At 43.1% G+C, this 22,292-nt stretch overlaps 1 protein-coding gene across 2 annotated transcripts in view; it reads left to right on the forward strand.

Moving 5' to 3' along the window:
• CDH13 (cadherin 13) overlaps positions 1 to 22,292 on the forward strand; it is a 1,228,073-nt gene that overhangs the window by 913,251 nt on the left and 292,530 nt on the right. For both annotated transcript variants that reach the window (XM_049863997.1, XM_049863996.1), the window contains exon 7: positions 2,661 to 2,839. In XM_049863997.1, the coding sequence (XP_049719954.1) occupies positions 2,661 to 2,839 (179 nt within the window). The remainder of the gene's footprint in view (positions 1 to 2,660; positions 2,840 to 22,292) is intronic.

A 22,292-nucleotide genomic window follows, 5' to 3' on the forward strand; every position in this document is an offset into this window, starting at 1 on the left:
TTTGTTTGCTTGTTTTTCCTTTCTCTAATCACTTCAGTACATATGGCAGTCACAAGCCATGCTTAATTTTTTTTACTTTCTTTTCCTTGTTCGTCTATGACATCAATTAAACCAAACCAAACCAAAAGCCTGTTGCCATTGAGTTGATTCTTATTCATTGTGACCCCATGTGTAGAACTAAGCTTCATAGCAGTTTCTTGGCTATAATCTTTACAGAAGCAGATCACCAGGCCTTTCTTCCGGGGTGTCACTGGGTGCATTCAAACCATCAACCTCTTGCTTACTCCCGAGAGCAAACCGTTTGTGCCACCCAGGACCCTTACGACATCGATGGAAGGTGAATTATACAGGGCACGTATTCAATCAGTCAAACATTCGTTAAACACCAACTAAGTTTTAGGCACTGGGTCCCGTACACTTACCCTGAGGCTGTTTGATATGGAAATGATGGAGTCAGGGTGTCTCTCTAAGTCTCTGGCCACATGGAGCTCACTTAGCCCATCCCTGGGTGAGATCGTCAGCTTGAAAGTTGCCTCTGATTTCCTAGATGAGGAAGGCATATACGTGTCACATTTCACACCAGCTCCAGTGGATGAGAAGTGACCACCTGAACCTCTGGGTTGAAAAGGAGCCCTGACTCCATAGTATGGCTCAACAGGAAAAAGAGTGCCATGTTGAATGGTGATATCTTCCCAAGACATGGGACAAGGTAATGGAACTACACGGTCCACGAATATTCTATTCTTACACCAGACCCTGAATCATACTCTGTGATAGTTTACAAGGCCCTGCAACAAGGTGAAAAAAGAAAAGATGTCTTGAGTATTTGGCTTAATGGCAACATTGGTAAAATTAATTGAGAGTACTTATTGAATTGATCCAACTCTATGGTGATTACATCCCTCTTATTTATCTGACCAATCAGGCTTAATGACTGATAATCTGATTTCTACTGTGGTGATCTGTTACCATGCAGGTCACATTTTGTGAGTTCAGAAGGGGTCAGAAGCAGAAAGTGGGGCTCTATTTCATAGAAGAGTAAGCTGTGATGAAAAATTATGGTTGGCTCAGGTCATCATGAGCTCATTATGACAGCCACACTAGTTGTCAAGAATGGGTTCTTTTTTTTAATTCTATTTTCATAAAATACATATATCGATGACACATTTGCCATTTTAACCATTTTTAAGTGTACACTTAAGTGACATTAATTATATTCACCTTGTTGTGCAAACATCACCACTATCCATTTCCAAAAGTTTTTCATCACCCCAAATAGAAACTCAGTACCCCTTAAGCAATAACTCTCTACTTCCCCCTCTCCCAAGCCCTTGGTAAGCACTAACAAACTTTTTTGTGTTTTGCTATTCTCGATATTTCATATAAGTTGGACTGTACAATATTCGTCTTCTTGTGGCTGACATTTCACTCAGCATACTGTTTTCAAAGTTCATCCATGTTGTACCATGTATGAGAACATTGTCTTCATGGCTGAGTAATATTCCATTGTATAATTATACAACATTTTGTTTATCAGTTCATCTGTTGATAGACACGTGGTTTGCTTCCACTTTTTGTTTATTATGAACAATGGCAGTGAACATTGGTATATATATATCTACTTGAGTCCCTGCTTCCAATTCTTTTCGGTATATATTTAGGAGTGGAAACCCTGGGTCATATGGTAACTAAGTGTTTAACTTTTTGAGGAGCCATGAAACTCTTTTCCACAGCACCTGCACCATTTTTTATTCCTACCAGCAACGGACTAGCATTCTAATTTCTCTACGTTCTTGCAATGCTTGTCATTTTTTTGTTTTTCTGGTAATAGCTATCCTGGTGGGGGTGAAGTGGTATCTCATTGTGGTTTTCATTTGCATTTTTCTAGTGACTAATGATGCTGAGCATCTTTTCATGTGCTTATTGGGTATTTATATATCAGGTTTGGAGAAATGTCTATTCAAGTCCTTTGCCCATTTTTAAATTGGGCTTTTTGTCTTTTTGCTGTGGAGTTGTAGCAGTTCTTTATATATTATGAATAGTAAACCCTTATCAGTTATATGGTTACTGGATCTCTCCTCCCATTTTGTAGGTTGTATCTTAACTCTCTTGATAAAGCCCTTTGATACACAAAAGTTTTTCGTTTTGCTGAAGTTCATTTTATCTAGTTTGTCTTTTGTTGCTTGCGTTTTTGATGTTATATGGTCTTTGGGTATACATACATAGGTATATACATCCATCTGTCCTACTTACATCTGAGCTCCCAGACAGCAGGAATGTGCCTTTCCCCATCCTGGCCCAGGAGCCCACACATAGTAGGCATCCAGTAAACACTGTTAAAATGAAGACAGCCACAGCCGCAAAGCCAATCCACCCTGGAATGAAAGCCCATGAAAATCAGTGTATCAGCACAAGGACAAATTAAGCTGTCACTCTGCTGAGCAGCGAAGGTTCTTTTTCTTTATCTCAGGTCTTTTAATGTGATGGAATGGCAGGAGAAAAGCTAAAACATAGTGGAGCCAGGGAAACACTGTCCCGTTTTCATTTGGAAAGTGACACGTTACTCCACTGCCCCTGCTCAGTAGGGGAGGGGTCCTGAGTGTCGGTGTCACCCACGGTGACTGGTAACCATCTCCTGCCCTTCTGTCCTGCCCCCTTAGGGACCACGGTGATGCGAGTGACAGCCTTTGATGCAGACGATCCCGCCACTGACAATGCCCTCCTGCGGTATAATATCCGTCAGCAGACACCTGACAAGCCATCACCCAACATGTTCTACATTGATCCTGAGAAAGGAGACATTGTCACCGTCGTGTCACCTGCGCTGCTGGACCGGGAGGTGAGCTGAAAGGAATACGTTTTCTCTTTCCTAGGAATAGAATGTGGCTCCCACACAAGGAAGCCTCGGGTCCTGAATCAACGGGCACTTTCTATTGTAAAGCTGGAAATGAGCTATTTGCAGATGGTTGGGTGGGAAAGCTATAAAGAGAAATGAGATAGTATGTGAACCAAAAAAGCACAGACCGCAAAAGGCCATATCATTTGAAGTTACTTGTATTCATTCAACTTGATCCCTCTGTTTCCTCACTTTAGGCCCTTATGATTCTAGTTTCTACTGCTCTTCTCCCATCTTTCTGCCAGAAAGACGGGGGGAGGGTGGGCGGGAAGGAAAGCAGGATTTAAAAATCTGTTCCTTGGTCTCACTGACCACATGTTTAGTGCTTGGTAACCACATGTTGTGTTGGGCAGCTCAGACACAGCACGTTACCATCATCATGGAAAGTTCTATCTGGCAGTGTTGTTCTAGACTGTAAATTTCTTGAGAACAGGGAATGATGATACACATGTTGTATTCCCACTACCTGGCACAGTTTCTGGCTCTCCTAAAAATCTAAATTATGGGTTGGTTGGCATAGAGGATAAAGGCAAGAATGAGTTGGAAATGGCACGAAGATTTTCACTTGAAAAGGGAGGCAGTAGCTAGAAATGAGAAATTATCACAAGGGAAAGAGAGAATGAAATTTGTATTGCAACTGTAATTGTCACTTGGAAAATTTAATTGTTTCTAGTTAAAAATAGAAAAGTAGAAAGGAAAAGTATTGAATCTAGTTCCTGCGTTTTTGTCTCCCGTTCTCCTCTCAACACTCCATGTTTATGGCTGCCATATTATCTTTTGCTTTGGAGGCAAGTAATGGCTTTCCAGCTCTCTTTGCTCCCCACCTGGCACATCTGTGCGCACACACACGCACCAGCTTTCTGTAACCCCTAATCCTCCGGAAAAGCATTTGCAGGTTCTTACAGGGGAAAGATGAAATGCCTTAATTTCTCTATATATGTGTCTGTTTTTACTAATAGAAAATGTTACATAAGTTTCTATTTACAAACCAAAGTAGTAACATACTAGATCATTTACATTTTCAGTTTGTTTGGGGGTCAAATGTGTTTCAAGTTCATGACATTTTCCTTTGGGCTGTTGCTGAACTGTCCTAAGTATATGAGTCTGGGAACTGAATTAAGCATTTCTAGCCACCACACATAAACAGCCCTCAGAAAAGATAAACACAATTTTACCAAAATTGAATAATCAATGGAAATGAATGAGCAGCGTGGCTTTTCTGCGGGGGTTTGCAGAGTTCAGTGCTAACCCAGGCAACATTGGCGCGATCGGAGGGGTGGAAACATCCCTGAGTTTAGGCGAAGCCTTGTCTATTTCCTCATGCTGTGGTAAGCTTCTCTTCAGCATGTTTGCTGAAGGGGCAAAACGTGACTCCAAGTTACTTGTCTTTAAAGGCACAGAAATTGCTTATCAGATCTCTCGTTGCTGTTTCCCACAGTTGGAAATGTTTTTCATCTCTCTGAGAGTCGGCACCATTTTGTACGATTCACCTGGCTACAAAGGGTTCCTTCAGCAGGATTGTGGAGTTATTTTTTATTTATGCAGAACTTCTGAGAAGGCATCCTGATTCTCACTGCCCACCACTGAGGGGACTGCTAAAACAGGAGCCTCAACCACACTAAAAAAAACAAACCAAACCCTGTGCCATCGAGTTGATTCCAACTCACAGCGACCCTATAGGACAGAGCAGAACTGCCCCATAGAGTTTCCAAGGAGCGCCTGGCGGATTCGAACTGCCGACCCTTTGGTTAACACCAATAGCACTTAACCACTAGGCCAGCAGGGTTTCCTCAACCACACTAGGAAATATTTTTCAGTACTTTAAAAAAAAGGTTGTAGATCTAATGTGTTCTCCTATGGGAGAAACTTCAAGATATATTATTAAGAATTTTTTTAAAAATCAGGGTGAAGAGTGTTATCTACAGTATGACATAATATTTGTGAACCTACTTGTACACACAAAAAATTTCACAATGCTTTACATACATTTTGCAGGTGCAGTTTATGTCTGTAGAAGCATCAGATATGAATTTAAAAGTCTCCTTCTGAGTCAGCTGGGCAGAACATTTAATATAGAGTCATAAAACATTCATTTTCAAGAAAAGTATTTAGTTTGAGTCCCTGTAAATTGTGATATGATTCAAATCAATTTTAAATGCGCTCACTCTGTCTTCACTAACAGCATCTCCAGTAGTGTTTTTGAGTGCTGAATATCGGGTGGGTGAACAGATAGGTCTGGGACCCTTCCAGAGCAGTGGCTGCTGAGCCTGTACTGACGCTTTCCTCCAGCCCCCACTAGCCCCCAGCTGAAGTCGGTAGGTGTCCCCTGGTTTGTCAGAAGCGGGGCTCCGGCGTCCGCCACAGCCGGAGCTCAGTCCAGAGGATGGACCTTGTTCATATTGATTTTCGATTTTCTTTCCTTTATGAGTGCATTTCCCAAGGAGAACCAGCAGGAGGTGCTCACCCCAAGGGAGAGCCAGGGAGGACATAAGGCGTTTGGGGAAGAGGTGGCAGGTGCTGTTTTTTCCTTCAGCCTGAGTATTAACCTTCCTTGCCTTTCCCATGTTTACTTTGTAATAAAAGCATGTCAGCGAGGATAACCAGGTACAGTATTCCAGCAGGGAAATGACCTTTAGTATGTGACCATCTTGGTTGTCGCCTTGTCTTCCCCTACCCGTATTCAGTGGGTTGGCTCAGGTTGGGGCTAACTGAGGCTGGTACCCTCATCTCATCTGCCCTTTTCCCCACCCCAAGGTTCATAAAGAAAGGGATTATCAGCTTGTTCCCTGATGTGTGCCCAGTCTTTAGCATAGGAGAGGAGCTCAAAAAATACAAGCTAATGGAAGAACTAGATGATGCCTGGCTACCACTGATGACTGCCCTGATGGAACACAGCAGAGAAGCCCTGAAGGAGCAGGAGAACAGTGGGATGCAGACCTCAAATTCTAATAAAACGACCAGACTTAATGGTCTGACTGAGACTAGAGGGACCCTGGAGGTCATGGTCCCCAGACCCTCTGTTAGCCCAAGACAGGAACCATTCCCAAAGTCAACTCTTCAGACAGGGATTGAACTGGACTATAAGACAGAAAATGATACCGGTGAGGAGTGAGCTTCTTGGATCAAGTAGACACACGAGACTATGTGGGCAGCTCCTGTCTGGAGGTGAGATGAGAAGGCAGAGGGGGACAGGAGCTGGCTGCATGGACATGGGGAATACAGGGTGGAGAGGAAGAGTGTTCTGTCTCATTGGGGGGAGAGCAGCTAGGAGTACATGGCAAGGTGTGTATAAGTTTTTGTATGAGAGACTGACTTGATTTGTAAACTTTCACTTAAAGCACAATAAATTAAAAACATACATGTGTCGAGAGAGGAGAGGAAGGATGAGTGTGACAAAGGAAGGCAGGCAACAAGAGATGTCTGCTGTCCTCTGCTGGGGCACATCAGCTCACGTCGCTTCTCCTCTCATTTCCTGGCATGTTTTGGGTGGTATGGCCATGAACCCCTCACGCACACCCAGAGCCGGGAGAAACACACCCTAGCCTTGCCCACTCTTGGCAGTGGGAAATGCCAGGAGGAACCTCACCTCACCCACTTTCACTGTCTTCACATGGCTGACCTCTTGCCCCCTCCCAAATGTAGTCCACAGCTAACTTGTCTTCCCATTTGATGGGCCATGATTGTGTGGCAGGTCCTGCTTGGTGTGGGGAGAGGGTTCAGAAGAGAGTTCACCCTGAAATGTTCCTTCTCAGATGAGCCAGGACCTTGACCAGAATTATATGGAAAACCACATGGAGAAAAACGAAAAAACGGATCAGTCACTGGGTCTCCTGCTGTGTCCAGACTCTAACCTATAGCTGTGACGTCTCCGAAACTGGGTCGCATGTCCTGTGATTCAGGAGTTCTCTGGGGCAGCAGCGTTGACTAGCTCCTGCTTTGTACGGGCATCTTCAGGGGACATGGAGGCTGGAAAAGAGGGACACAGAGGGCTTCATGTTCAAGGAGGGTCAGCAACTGGAACGAGGGAGTGGGCTCGCTGTATTGCCCCCAAGTGGAGAGAGGTGGAATCAAATAGAACAAAACCGAACCACAACTGTTGCCTTCGAGTTGATTCCAACTCCTAGTGACCCTATAGGACAGAGTACAACTGCCTCATAGGGTTTCCAAGGCTGTAAATCTTTTTCTTTCTTTCTTTCTTTTTTTTTTAACTGTGCTTCAGGTGAAAGTTTACAGCTCAACTTAGTTTCTCATACAAAAATTTATATACATGTTCTTATGTGACCCTAGTTGCTCTCTCTGTAATGTGACAGGACACTCCTCCTTTCCACCCTGGATTTCCTGTGTCCATTCAACCAGCTCCTATCCCTTTCTGCCTTCTCATCTCACCTCCAGGCAGGAGCTGTCCATTTAGTCTCGTGTATCTAATTGGACTGAGAAGCACACTCTTCATAAGTATCATTTATGTCTTATAGGCCAGCCTATTCTCTGAAGAGTTGGCTTCGGGAATGGTTTTAGTTCTGGGTTAACAGAGTCTGGGGGCCATGTCTTCTGGAGTTCTTCCAGTCTCGGACCATTAAGTCTGGTCTTTTAACTAACTTTTCTCCTGCTCCATCAGGGACTCTCTGTTGTGTTCCCTGTGAGGGAGGTCATTGGTGGTAGCTGGGCACCATCTAGTCCTTCTGGTCTCAGGGTGTTGGAGTCTCTGGTTTATGTGGCCCCTTTTGTCTCTCGGGCTAATATTTTCCTTGTGTCTTTGGTAATCTTCATTCTTCTTTGCTCCAGATGGGTTGGGACTAATTGATGCATCTTAGATGGCTGCTCACTAGCTTTTAAGACCCCAGACGCAAGGCTGTAAATCTTTATGGAAGCAGACAGCCACGTCTTTCTCCCACAGAGTGGCTGGTGGGTTCAAACTACCGACCTTACAGTTAGCAGCTAAACACCACCAAAGCTCCTCAAATAGGAGAGTGGCTCTCAAAGTTTGTTGAGGTGTTTTAGAAACCACAGTCCCCTGGCAAAAACCCATAACAGTGAAATCCTACTCTCCAGAGGTAGAATGCAGGCATCTGTATTTAATTTAAAAAGCAAAACAAAAAAAAAACAGGTGTTACAAGCAGTCAGAAAAACTGGAGAATTCACACCTCTAAAGACATTGTTTCAGGGTACTTAGGACTGAAGAGGTCAGATCTGGACTTAAAATCCTAGGCCCGGCGTATGTTAGTGTTTTGACCTAGGCAAATTACTTGACCTCTCTGTGCCTCAGTTTTTCATCTATAAAATGGGTATATGGCACCTACCTCAAAGGGTTGTTGGGGAGGATTACATGTGTCAAAATATACAAAGCAGGTCACATGTTCTAAAGAAACATTGAGTCAGTTCCAACTCATGGCAACATTATGTATATCAGAACAAAATGTTGCCCAGTCCTGTGCCATCTTCATGATCGTTGTTGATATGTTTGAGTCCATTGTAGTAGCTATTAAATAAACGTTAGCTATCATAATTGCCATGACTGGTGTAGTAGTAATTTATAAGAGTAGACACTGAGTTGCCCATTATGGGATGTACTCAAACATAGACTGCCCTTGGCAGGATGTCACAGAAGGGATTCAGTTATCAGGTAAGGGTTACATCGTTAAGGTCTGTACTCATTTCCTAGGATTGCTGTAACAAATTCCTGCAAACTGGGTGGCTTAAAACAAGAGAAATTTATTGTCTAACAGTCCTGGAAGGAGCCATGTTCCCCTGAAGCTCTACGGGAGAATGCTGCCTTGCCTCTTCCAGCTTCTGGTGTCCTGGCATTCCTTGGCTTGTTGCTGCATCACCCCAGTTCCTGCCTCCATGGTCGTGGCTATCTTCCCTCTGTGTCTCTGTGTCTCAGTATGCCCACATTGCCCTCTCCTTATCAGGATACTAGTCAACTGGTTATGGCCTACCCTAATCCAGTACGACCTCATCTTAGCTGACAACATCTGCCCAAATAAGGTCATGTTCACGGGTTCCAGGTGGACATATATTTTGGGGGGACACTATCCAACCTTCGACAAGGTCTTTTCCAGCCTTGAGCTTCTGTAGTTTTTTAAGAATATTTATTGAATGCCTTCATATGTTATTTGCTCTCTGGGGTGCCGCCTGGGGTGCCGATCCCCCACCCAGCCAGCAGTATGACCTAGGGCAAGGCCTTCCGTCCCTGAGCCTGTTTCCTAGTCAGAAATGACAGTGATAATAGCCCCTGCACGGCTGTCCTTCTCACCTTTTTGACGTGTACAAACCTCCATTCCTTTTGCAAATAGCAAAACGTCATCATACAACCAGAGTTGTTACCATTTGTCACACTTCCCGCGGCTGCTGATAATCCAGGCTCCAGTTCCCATCAGCCACAGGTGAGAGCTCTGCAAATTGTCTCTGCTGACATGTAACAGAGATGTAAGAAGAACCCCCTTCATTGTACCCACTGTGTTTGCCTTGTCCTGTGAGTCACACCTCACTTTGCTGACATTGACCGGGTTTCCCTGCAGTTCCCCCACCTCCACGGCCCAGTTGTGAGAGCAGCTGCAGCCCCCATTGCTTGCCGTGCCCTTACCATAAGCTCGATGATGATAGACATCAAATTCCACCTGGAGACGTGGTGCATTTTCCATCACTCTGCCACTGACTTTCACTGAAACTTCATGAAGAATATATCCTTCATGAAGGCAGAGACCTGGGATCTTTGTCTCACTTCTGTATCCCATAGCCAAACATAAAAACCACCAGTTGCAAAAGAGTCAATTCCAACTCATGGCAACCTCCTGTGTGTCAGAGTAGAACTGAGCAACATAGGGTTTTCCATGGCTGTTACCTTTCAGAAGCAGATAGCCAGGCCTTTCTTCCAAGGCACTTCTTAGGGGAATTTGAACCAGCAACCTTTTGGTTAGTAGCTGAGTGCTTAACAGTTTGCACCACCCTGCCTGATAAATCATAGGCACTCAGTGAAGATTTGATGAATGAATGAATGAAGCAATCACTTATGTTCCTGCAGGATAAAAAAAAAAAAAATACACGCTCAAAAATGGGTTTATAAACAGAATAAAGAATCTCATTTTAATTGAGAGCTCATTCTTGCCCCTGCATAATCATCTGATCATCTTATTTATTTGCATGCTACCTTGTGCCAAGAACTGCGCTAGGTGCTAAGAAACACCTCGGTGGACAGAATAGGCATAAGGATTTGCGCCACTCGCTTAAATGATAAATCATCTCTGTCCTTTCCAAACTTGGGGAAATAAGGGACATATATCCTCCTAAACAAGCTTGAGCGTATCTGGGACACTCTTTTATTCTTTTCTATAACCCCGCTCAGTTCCTCCATTCTGACAGCTCTATGTTTTTAAACAAAGTCTGGCCGCATTGCGAAAGAAAATCAGATAAAGATCCCTAATGTTTGATAAATGGTTTATTTAGTTGATCATCTTGGCGGCTAGACTCAAATTCATCAGCACAAATCTGCCAGCTTTTCTGAACACAGCCACAATTTGCAACTGCTCAGGGTATCTAAAGGTCAGGCTTCTTTTTTTTGCAGATGGAAACTCTTTCCAAAGAAGCTCTTAAAAAGCTATCTTAAAATTTGCATTGTGAAAGTATTATTAGTCATTTTAAGGAGTTTGAGCTGAGCACTTCTCTATTTTTGTTTCAATTTGCCTTTACTTTATTATGTACGATCTTCCAGATAGTCTGAGGAAAGCGATGGCCCACCCAGCAAACATACATACAATAAGAGATATTAGAACCATGAATGTCATTTTTTTATATTATCAGCAGATAAAGGATTTTCTAAGACTTTATAATGCCTAAATTTTTAGGCCGAAAGTGAAAAACTGGAAGAATTTCCTTTTTTCTCTCTGTGGTAACTGTCTTATTTTTAGATAGATGTGAGTTTATCTGCCATGAGAGAGTCAGGAGTCCTTGAATGTGTCAAAGATGAAAACTAAAGAGTGTTAGGGGAACAGCTATGCAAAATAGCCAATGAATTTGGGCAAAATGATCCCGTTAAAATATTGTCATATAAGTCACATCTCCATAAACAAGTGGAAGAAATCTGTGATATCAAGTCAAGCTACCTGGAAAAAATAAAAAATAAGGGTTAGCAGTAAAATTGGTCAGTCACAAAATGGACAAATATTACATGATCCCACTTACATGAGCTAGGTGAATGTTTAGAGACCAGAGTTCATTAGTAGTTACCAGCGGTGAGAGAAGAGGGAAAGGGGCAGTCATTGGTTAGGGGGCACTGAGTTTCTGTTAAAGGTGCCGGAATAATCTGGAAAAGGGTAGTGGTGACAGTAGCTCACCACGGTGGATGTAATCAATGTCACTAAATTTTACATGAAAAAATTGTTGACTTGGTGAATATTTTGTTACACATATATTTACTATGATATATACATTTTTTTAATTAAAAGAATAACTAAGGGATAGCTTTCCCCCCATGCCTTGAGTGAAAGATAGTAGTAGTTATACCCTCAGGAAAATGAATGTTTTTAGTTTGCACTGATCTGATGCTAATACTTTTCGGGTTACCATCATGTTGAAAACATTTGCAGTAATTACACACAATTCAATCATGCTGTCAGGGACATCCTCTTTCTTTGTTTTGGTGGGTGGGACCAAAATTATTTAGATAGTGGCACCCTCTGCATTTCTGAGAGCTATTTACTCATAAATATTTTTGTTGGGATAATTTTCTTCATTTTTTTGTATCACTCACTGAGAAAATAGGGGAAAAAAGTAGACATAAATAAATTGTCTTATTATTTTTTAAATAACGCATTATCCTTGCAAATGAATCACAGATGGTGAACCATCCTATGCAAACCGCGCTTGTGTCAGCAAATGAAATAGGATGGGACATTCCAAAGGCAAGATTCTAAGCCCTGGGGCCTGAGGTCCAGTTCCTTGCTCTCTGGGCCCCCAGCTAATGGCGTTGGGGTTAGAGGCAGAGGAGGACAGGGTCTCACCTTGTGCTGTCCCCCTTCACTTCTGCACTCTGGATAAACTCTACCAAGAAGCCTTGATGAGTCCCCTGACTCCTCCGGTGACCCATACCTCTACGGGCTCAGAGCAACACTATAGGACAGAGTAGAACTGCCCCATGGGGTTTCCTAGACTGTAATCTTTATGGGAGCAGATGGCCAGGTCTTTCTCCCTCAGAACTGCTGGGTGTGTTCGAACCTCCAACGTTTTGGTTAGCAGCCAAATGCTTAACCATTATGCCAGAATCAACTCGATGGCACACAACACCTCTTAGATTGGCTCATCAGCCTCACAAAGCCAGAGCTATGCCTAGTAGCCCAGTCTGACCTCAGCTTAGCCAAAGCCTGGTCTGAGAGGAATGGTCCAAGGGCATGGATACTGGCTTCAGACTCCGGTTTCAGGGCCTACCTCCGCCTCTTACCAGCTATGAGTTGTTGGTAAGTCTTTTAACTTCTCTAAGCCTCAGTTTCTTTATCTAGCACAATATGGATAATTATGGTCCCTACCCCATAGAGTCTCTATGAGTCAGAATCGGCTTGATGGTTTTTTGTTTTTTGTCCTATATGCCTTAGAAGTCCTGGTGATGCAGTGGTTAAGCACTCAGCCACTAACCAAAAGGTCGGCAGTTCAAACCCACCAGCCACTCCAAGGGAGAAAGATGTGGTAATCTCTTCCATAAAGATTTACAGCCTTGGAAACTCTATGGGGCAGCTCTACTCAGTTCTATAGGGTTACTACTTGTCAGAATTGACTTGACTCCCACAGGCTTTTTATCCCATGGGCTTACTGGAAAGATTAAATCCCTGGGTGGTGCAAACAGTTAGTGTGCTCGGCTGCTAACTGAAAGGTTGAAGGTTTGAGTCCACCCAGAGGCAACTTAAAGAAAGGCCTGGCGATCTACTTCCAAAAAATTAGCCATTAAAAACAATATGGAACATAGCTGTACTCTGACACACAGGGGATTGCAACTGGTGTTTTGGTGTAAGTACCTAGCATGATGCTTAAATTAATATATGTACCCAATAAATATTAATGTTAGATATTTTCATCATGGAAAATAGACCAGGAGAAGCAGGGGGGAAGGTGGCATGTCTTTCTTCTGCAGGAAGTACATTTAGACTCTGCTTGTGCAGCAGAGAATCTGGCAGGCTCTTAAAAGTTAAATGAAATGCTGGGATAATCCAACTCCCAAAATTCAGGGATGGATGTTGAATTATTGAGCATCTATAAATATCTGCAGAATACATGGCCCACTTTGGACATTAGGGACACAGAGGTGGAGCTGTCTGGTATGGAAGGAAAACAGACATGCCAGGAACAACCAAACCAGGGATGAGTCATTTGAATCGAGCCTTAATGGATAAGAAGAAACCTGCAGTGAAGCAGAGGGAAGAGCATTCTGGAGAAAGGAACGGCCTGGGCAAAGTCATTGCACATTCTTATATTACTGCAAGAAATACAGGAGAGTTGAAGACGTGGCCTAGAGAGATCCTAGAAAAGGCCAGGAAGTTGGGACAAGATTGCAAAGGGCTTTGAAAGCCATTCTGAGGATTATAGATGTATCCTACTGAAAATGGAAAATCACTGACAATTATTTAATCGATAAACCCAGCTCTGTTAAATACAGCCTTAGCAGAGCTGTGACTTGGAAAGAAAGCCGGGTAGCTAAGGGAGAGATGATCACTGGCAAAGCAGAGGCATTTCAGAGGTGGGCTTGAGAGTGCTTAGTAACCGGCACGTTGATTGGCAGAGATGCCTGGCACTATCAAGGGGAGAGATGAGGAGTGTTACGTATTGAATTGTGTCCCCCAAAAATCTGTGTTGTAAATCCTAACCTCTATGCCTATGGTTATAATCCCATTTGGGAGTGAGTCTTATTTTAATGAGGCAGAATTAGTGTGGGGTGTGCCTTGAGCTAATCTCTTACAAGAGATAAAAACAGCAGAGTAAGCAAGCAGGTATGGGGGAAGAGAGGTGCTGGGCCACATGAAGACTGCCCAGGGCAGCACCTCAAAGAGACCAGGACCTTCCTCCAGAGGTGACAGACAGAGAAAGCCTTCCCCTAGAGCCGGCTCCCTGAATTCAGACTTCTAGCCTCCTAAAGTGTGAAAAAATTAATTTCTGTTTGTTAAAGCCACCTGTTTATGGTATTTCTGTTATAGCAGCAGTAGATAACTAAGACAAGGAATTAGCCCCTGAATTTAAATTTAGCAGGTTGGTCGCTAGATTAATGGACAATAGCCTATCGTGCTTTTCTTTTCTTAGGCGTCCCGAAGCATTAGACAATCAGTAGTTACTTGGCATGTGTTGAATCAAGATACACTTAACTTTGTCATTAAGAGAGATTCATCCTTTCAGATTCGACAAATGTTTAATTCTCTAAGCTTTTTCTTTTCTTTTTTTTTTTTTCTCTCTCCTTTTTTTTTTTGCTTTTGTATGGTAAAAATAACAACTTAAAATGCCAGGATGACAAATGAATTCAGAGTGCTTCTGTTTTTCTGTCGTTTTAAACTTCTCCATCTTATTTTATGTGGCATACCTCAAAAAATTGAAGAACCTTTTCTTATTTGGGGGTGGAAAAAAAAGTTCTTCTAGAGAGCTATCTGTTACCCTTTATCAGCCAAGAACTATGATTGGCCACTTTAAAATGTTAAGGCAGGTTTTGCTTCATCGACAGATTTTCCGGTTACTGAACTTAAATAACATTGTTCTAAATTCCTTCCCTGCTAATGGCCTTCGTGGTAGAGGTGCCTTCTTGCTTTAGAGAGAATTTCTACTTCAGCTATAGCTTCAAACTGGTGGAGAAAGTAGGGGAATGCTTTGCTCCTGCCGTGTTGAGAATGACCATCCTGTGAAGCAAGGAAAGTTGGTTGAGAATCTGGAAAGTAGCTATTTCATATATACCTTTAATGTGCTTGATTTCCAGCCAGGACCTGAGGTGTCGCAACAGCTGTGGGCTGCTGCCATGGCAAAGGATTTCTAGGACAGTGACCAGAAGCTGGGCTACTTAGACGAAAGCAAACTAGCAGTGGGCTATTTCAAGACATTCTGCAAGATAATTCTGGCGTTTCAAAAGGCCCAAGGTCCACCTTTCTTTAATTTTTGTTTTAAGAGGATGTCTTAGTTACTTAGTGCTACTGTAACAGGAATACCACAAGTGGCTGGCTTTAACAAACAAAAATTTAGGAGGCTAGAAGTCCAAATTCAGGGTGCCACTTCTAGGGGAGGCTCTCTGGCCACACTAGGGGAAATCCTTGCCTCAGCTTCTGTAGCGTTCTTCTTGACATTCTTTGGAGATCTTCACATGGCATCTATCTTTCCCTCATTTGTGCTTGTTTCCCAGTACGTATTCTGCTCCTTTTATATCTCAAAAGTGAATAGGTGTAAGACACACCCTACACTGATATGGCCTCATTGATATAACAGTGAAAATCCTATTTCCAAATGGGATTGCATCCACAAGTATAGGGGTTAGAATTCCAACACGTACTTTGGGGGATACAATTGAATACCTTGAACAAAGAGTATCTCACTTGCTGTGCCTTTCCATGGGACAAAAGTTGATTGATCATATTACTCAGTAAAATACTTTGGGATTCTAAAAGGCCTAATCAGCTTTATTGACTTATGGCACTCTGATGTCACATTCTACAATTAAAGGAACTTCAAATTATAGGATTGCCTAACAGATAAATGTTGACAAACTTTTTCTTAAAGGGCCAGGTAGTAAGTATTTTAGGCTTTAGGAGCCAAGGGACAAAATAGAGAACATTATGTGGGTACTTATATAACCACTTGAAATGTAACCATTCAAAAATGTACAAAAAAATTCTTAGCTCATGGGCTGTAAGAATACAGGGGGCTGGATTTGACGTTCAGGCCATAGTTGACCAGTCCCTGACTAGCAGACATTTCTATGTTATTGCTGCATGTCTTCATATGTCTGTATCTAAGCTCCATGTTCAAAATATCAATCCCACTTATTAATCATCACCTTGAAGTCTGATTACAGAGACGGGAACTAGGTCACTTTTTCATTTTTTTGGCAACACGGTCCATTTCCTCCATGATTAGCAAACAGATAACCTTGGACACTTCATGATTAATTTTCAACTCAAAATTTGGTTACAATAATTGAAACAAGTAGATCCACCTAAATGTAGTAAAATACAAAGTGCTGTCTAGATGTAGATTAAACATGGGGTAAAACCAACTTGGAAAGGCTGTTTTGGTTGTATCGGAACTCTCAAAGCATAAAGATAGGGTACTAGGGGCACCCAGAGAATGGGGAGGAGCACTTGCCAGACAAGAGGCCCTTCATTCAGCTGAGCTTTGGACCCAGATGAAATTGTTCACACCAGCATGAGGAGAACTGGAGAAAATAGGGACATAGAGATAATTTTACAGTCACCTGAAAACAAGAAGAGCTCTCCTGCACCAGGTGTCTCTTCTTTCCAAAGGCTTCTCAGAGCCTGTCAATACCCTTTGCTGTTATCCCTGAACATGATATCTGGTCTTGATAATAAAGACACTGAAAAGACATTTTTAGAGCACCTATTATGAGTCCCCATGGGTCAGCCACTACACTAAGTACACTACGTTCAATTTAATCTTAATAATAATGTACAGATGGGTAAAGTAACTCACGTGATACAAGTGGAGATGCCCAATGTCATCAAATTTGTATCTTTATTAGCCTGTCTCTCTCCAAAACCCGTGTATTTTTCTTTTCCTTACTATATGACCCAGTGTTATTGGTATTTGGGTGGTAACCATACAAAGAAAGATTTTTAACCTTCTTTTTCAACAAAGTAAAGTTTTGATGCAGCTTGTGCTCTGATCACTGGCTACAGCTTCAATGCCTGCCATTGTATGGACCAGGTGGCTTTCTTCCAGGTTGATGACACCAGATGGCTCTCATAACTCAGTGCAAGGAAGTATGGTGGACAAGGTTCCCTCCTGCCCTAGGGTGGAAATGTAATTTGGTACAACTCATTTGTTTGGTATTTTGGCAATAATAATCAAATGGCTTTCATAGATACCCCTAATATTCTTTGACCCAGCATTTCTGCATAATCAAATATATGTGCAAAGATCCAGCATCAGGGTGTTTGTTGGATATTTAATGAGCCGTCCATCAAGGTTCTGTTCAATAAAGCATGCTATATTCCTACAATGGAATTCTATTAAATCATTAAAAATGATGTGGTGAAAGTATTGAATGATATGGAAAGATGTTTGCAGTACATTATAGATTTCAAAATACCACATAATATCTGATTCTCTTTTGTATATGTACATGCTCACACACACACACACACACACATGCACACACATACGTTTATGGCGTCATGGTCCAAGGTGTGGAGGGATTGGAGTAAGTGTGCTAAGTGTTGTCATCTCAGGATTGTCAGTGATCTCAGTTTTCGTACATGCAGTGCCTAAGACAACAGTCTTCAGATTCAAGTTGCTTGACTTGGAATTTCAGCTCCACGTTCTTCCCAGTTCTGTTACACTGAGAACTTTATTCACTTGAACACCTGTTAACCATTATTCTGATTTTCTTGTCATTCGACCACATCATTGTTAATGCTCCCAGACAGTTCCATTGTGTAGAAGTAGCATAACACAGAGAACAAATCGTTATGGTTAGAACTGTGCCTCAGTTTCTTCACCTGGAAAAGTGGTGCTTCTCTCCAACGGCTGTTATGAGGAGTAAATGAATTAATAGAAGAAAGAGCTTGGAAGAGGGCTAGGTAAGGGCTAGCTGTGGCTGTTATCTGTATTTTCTAGTCTGGGTGCAATGACCATGCATTATGTCTGGAATAAAGATTCAATTATGTCCATCTTTTTAAAAGGCAGTTGTACCATTGGCCCTCAGGGGAGGGGATACAATTCAGGACACAGTCATACCCCACAACGAATCGGCACCTTAGGGTGCACTGCTGCCTTTGAGCACAGAGACTTGCTTCTACATGAGCCCACTTATTCCTCGGCAGAACGGTGGGAGTCATGCCAGGTGCCATGGCCCCCAGTATTGGCCATGATCCCAGGGAAAGCATTTCAAATGTCAAGGAAGAATCGTTTTTAAACATGTCTTAAGGTAAATCTTGTCAGAACACCCCCATGTGAAATGATAGGCATTCTGATTTCTGTAATCAACTCGGCCGGCCGTGGTTTTGCTCAGCAGAATGTGATCGGCGTGAACGTCCGCTGACCGCTGCTTACCTGTCCTTCCACAGATTCCACCAGGCAGCTGAACAGACATATTGTGGTGCGTGTCTCTGTACCACTGAGACAGCCATAGGCAATGACTTTTTTTTTCAACATGGGAAAGAACAGCTGTAGAAACGGCCATTGGAATCCAGCGAAAAGTATCTCTATTTACTGAGTAGGAACCAAAGTGAAATTCCTCCAGATATTTTCCCTCCTGTGTCTCCTGAATTGTTTTGTGGCCTTATTTTTCTCCGTGGAAGGCTCTTTGGGTCCTAAATTCTGGCTTTCTGGCCCTTCTCGAGCTCTGGCATTCTAGAATAGGGAGGAATTGAGAAATTTCTCTGTCCTTGCCTCACCTTGGTGTTAGAGTATCTGATATGTAGGAGGGTGTGTGTGTCATCCTTAGCGTTGGACAGCCACAGTGCTAACACTAACGGCATCCATTTTTTCAGACAGCCTTTGTATGAAGTCCCTAATACTTACAGGGGCCCCGCAAGGCTCCAATTCCCCTGCCCATTTCATGAGGAGGGAACCAAGGAACCCAGGCCTGTCCCAATACTCACATGGCGGGAGGGCAGAGAATGTCTCCCACAGGTGGCCTGGCTCTAAGAGTGACAAGAGATGCCACATTCCCCAATCAAACACCACCACCCCCTCCCCCCAGGGCGAAGCGGTGGCAGGAGGGGCAGCCAGGCTGCCCCAGCCCATGAGGCACCTTTGTGCAAGATAGGAAAAGGTGCCTGTTCCTTTGTGGGGATGCAACCCCACGCCAGGGCGTGACTGTGAGCTGACCCAGGCTGGGTTTCTGTCCTCAGGTGCCCTCTAGGCTGGGCAGTAGGGGGGTACTGGGGCAGAGCCCTGAAGTTATCAGAGTTCAAGCCCTCCACAGGCCAACCTGAACCCGGAAAATTTGGGGTTCCAGCTAAACCCTAGTGCATCCCTTATAAGGGCTTGCTGTAAATGTGAGTGAAGTCTTTGGGAGGGTTTTTTGAGCCCAGCACAGAGCAAAGTTCCTGTTACAGATGTCGAAAGAGAAAAGCGTCCACATCATTGCAAAAGCAGCCAGTGTGCTGGTCACCTCCTGTTAGGGCGGTCTGGGGGGCTGCTGAGGCTTTGTTATCACCTTCTCTTGCTATGGTGGTGGAGAAGGACCCAGGTGTTCATTACCTGGAGTAGCACTCTCAGCCCTGTCTTCCTGGCAGGGCGGGACCTCGCCCCCCAGAGCTGTGCCAGTACTTAGCTGAGCCACACGCAGGGGGCACTGCTGGGATCCAGGGACATGGAAGAGGCTGGGGGGCACAAAGTCTTCATCCTCCCCTGCAGACACCAGCCGAGTGGCTCACCTGACACCAGCTGTCTGCTGTACCGCATTAGAGCAAATAATGCGATTACCTGGTCTGGGCTGGATGAGAAGAGTAGTGGCTTAAAAGAATTTTTGTAAAATAACATTTGTTTCTAGTGGTTTTTTTTAAAAAACCAAAATGGGAAATATGTTTATACAAGCAAGCAATTAGTGTCCCGCCAAATAAGCCTCATGGTGACATGTGAGTGTAATTATTTTTAAAGACAAAAAGCTGTTTCAAATGACACATCAGAATTTCCTGCTTTAGTATCTCCTGAAAAATTCTGGTAACTTCCCCTAGAGACAGGGTCCTAATCTAAGATCTCTGGGAAGAATCCAAGGGGTTTGTGAATTGGGACAGGAAAAGTATTTCCTGTTTATTTTCATTAACTACTAATTGCAGTCTTGCATTTTCTTCTTTAGAAGCGTAGGCAAGCCAGGACAGGGTTAGCCGTTCCTGTGACTTTGTTAACAATAGAAGTCACAGCTCTTTTCATATTGCATCACAGCAGATACAGATATATTGAAAATCGTCCCCCTCTCTTTCCTTTGAAATGAATACATTATTAGATTTAACACAGCTTTGTGAGTTAAAGAAGCAGCAAATATACTGAGTGTAATTTATTATCTTTGTCTTTGCAATCCTATGTGTTTATTTTATGATTAAAAACATTATTCTGAAATGATGAAGATCATGGAAGAAAAAATAGGGACAACGTTAGGAGCCCTAACACAAGGCATAAACTAAATATAAAACATCACCAGAAATGACGAAGAGAAACCAGATAACTGGGAGCTCCTAAAAATCAAACACCTATGCTCAACTAAAGACTTTACCAAAAGAGTAAAAAGACCACCTACAGATTGGGAAAGAATTTTCAGCTATGACATCTCCGACCAACGCCTGATCTCTAAAATCTATATGATTCTGTCAAAACTCAACCACAAAAAGACAAACAACCCAATCAAAAAGTGGGCAAAGGATATGAACACGCACTTCACTAAAGAAGATCTTCAGGCAGCTAACAGATACATGAGAAAATGCTCTCGATCATTAGCCATTAGAGAAATGCAAATTAAAACTACGATGAGATTCCATCTCACTCCAACAAAAACAGGGCTGGCTTTAATCCAAAAAACACAAAATAATAAATGTTGGAGAGGCTGTGGAGAGAGTAGAACTCTTATACACTGCTGGTGGGAATGTCAAATGGTACAACCACTTTGGAAATCTATCTGGCGTTATCTAAAACAGTTAGCAATAGAACTACCATACAACCCAGAAATCCCACTCCTCGCAATATACCCTAGAGAAATAAGAACCTTCACACGAACAGATATATGCACACCCATGTTTATTGCAGCTCTGTTTACAATAGCAAAAAGCTGGAAGCAACCAAGGTGTCCATCAACGGATGAATGGTTAAATAAATTGTGGTATATTCACACAATGGAATACTACGCATCGATAAAGAACAGTGACGAATCTGTGAAGCATTTCATAACATGGAGGAACCTGGAAGGCATTATGCTGAGTGAAATTAGTCAGAGGCAAAAGGACAAATACTGTATAAGACCACTACTTTAAGATCTTGAGGAATAGTATAAACTGAGAAGAACACATACTTTTGTGGTTACGAGAGGGTGGGGGAGGGAGGGAGAGCGGGAGAGGGTTATTTACTGATCAGTTAGTAGATAAGTACTACTTTAGGTGAAGGGAAGGACAATACTCAATACACGGAAGGTCAGCTCAACGGGACTGGACCAAAAGCAAAGAAGTTTCTGGGATAAACTGAATGCTTCCAAGGTCAGTGAAGCAAGGACGGGGGTTTGGGGACTATGGCTTAAGGGGACTTCTAAGTCAATCAGCAAAATAATTCTATTATGAAAACATTCTGCATCCCACTTTGAAATGTGGCGTCTGGGGTCTTAAATGCTAACAAGTGGCCGTCTAAGATGTATCAATCGGTCTCAACCCACCTGGATCAAAGGAGAATGAAGAACACCAAGGTCACACAATAACTATGAGCCCAAGAGACAGAAAGGGCCACATTAACCAGAGACTTACATTATCCTGAGACCAGAAGAACTAGATGGTACCCGGCCACAACCAATGACTGCCCTGACAGGGAGCACAACAGAGAACCCCTGAGGGAGCAGGAGATCAGTGGGATGCAGACCCCAAATTCTCATAAAAAGACCAGACTTAATGGTCTGACTGAGACTAGAGGAATCCTGGCGGTCATGGTCCCCAAACCTTCTGTTGGCCCAGGACAAGAACCATTCCCGAAGACAACTCATCAGACATGGAAGGGACTGAACAATGGGTTGGAGAGAGATGGTGACGAAGAGTGAGCTACTTGTATCAGGTGGACACTTGAGATTGTGTTGGCATCTCCTGTCTGGAGGGGAGATAGGAGGGTAGAGAGGATTAGAAACTGACAAAATTTTCATGAAAGGAGAGACTGGAAGGAGGGAGCGGGCTGACTCATTAGGGGGAGAGTAAGTGGGAGTATGGAGTAAGGTATATATAAGCTTATATGTGACAAACTGACTTGATTTGTAAACTTTCACTTAAAGCACAATAAAAATTATTAAAACAAAAAAAATATTATTCTGAGAAGGGAACCATGGACTTCACCAAACTGCTAAAGGGGTCCCTGGCACAACAAAGCTTAAGAGCCCCACCCTAGAGGAACTGAGTGGTGGCTGCCCCTCCTTTGCTTACCGCTCCCTCTCACCTCTGGGAGGTCCCACATATGTTGAGATGTTCTCCCCATCCCCTGCCCCACTAGCCAGACGTGTTCTCGAGGCCGCACTAGGCCT

This window comes from Elephas maximus, chromosome 21 (assembly GCF_024166365.1).
Source record: "Elephas maximus indicus isolate mEleMax1 chromosome 21, mEleMax1 primary haplotype, whole genome shotgun sequence".
Lineage (NCBI taxonomy): Eukaryota > Metazoa > Chordata > Mammalia > Proboscidea > Elephantidae > Elephas > Elephas maximus.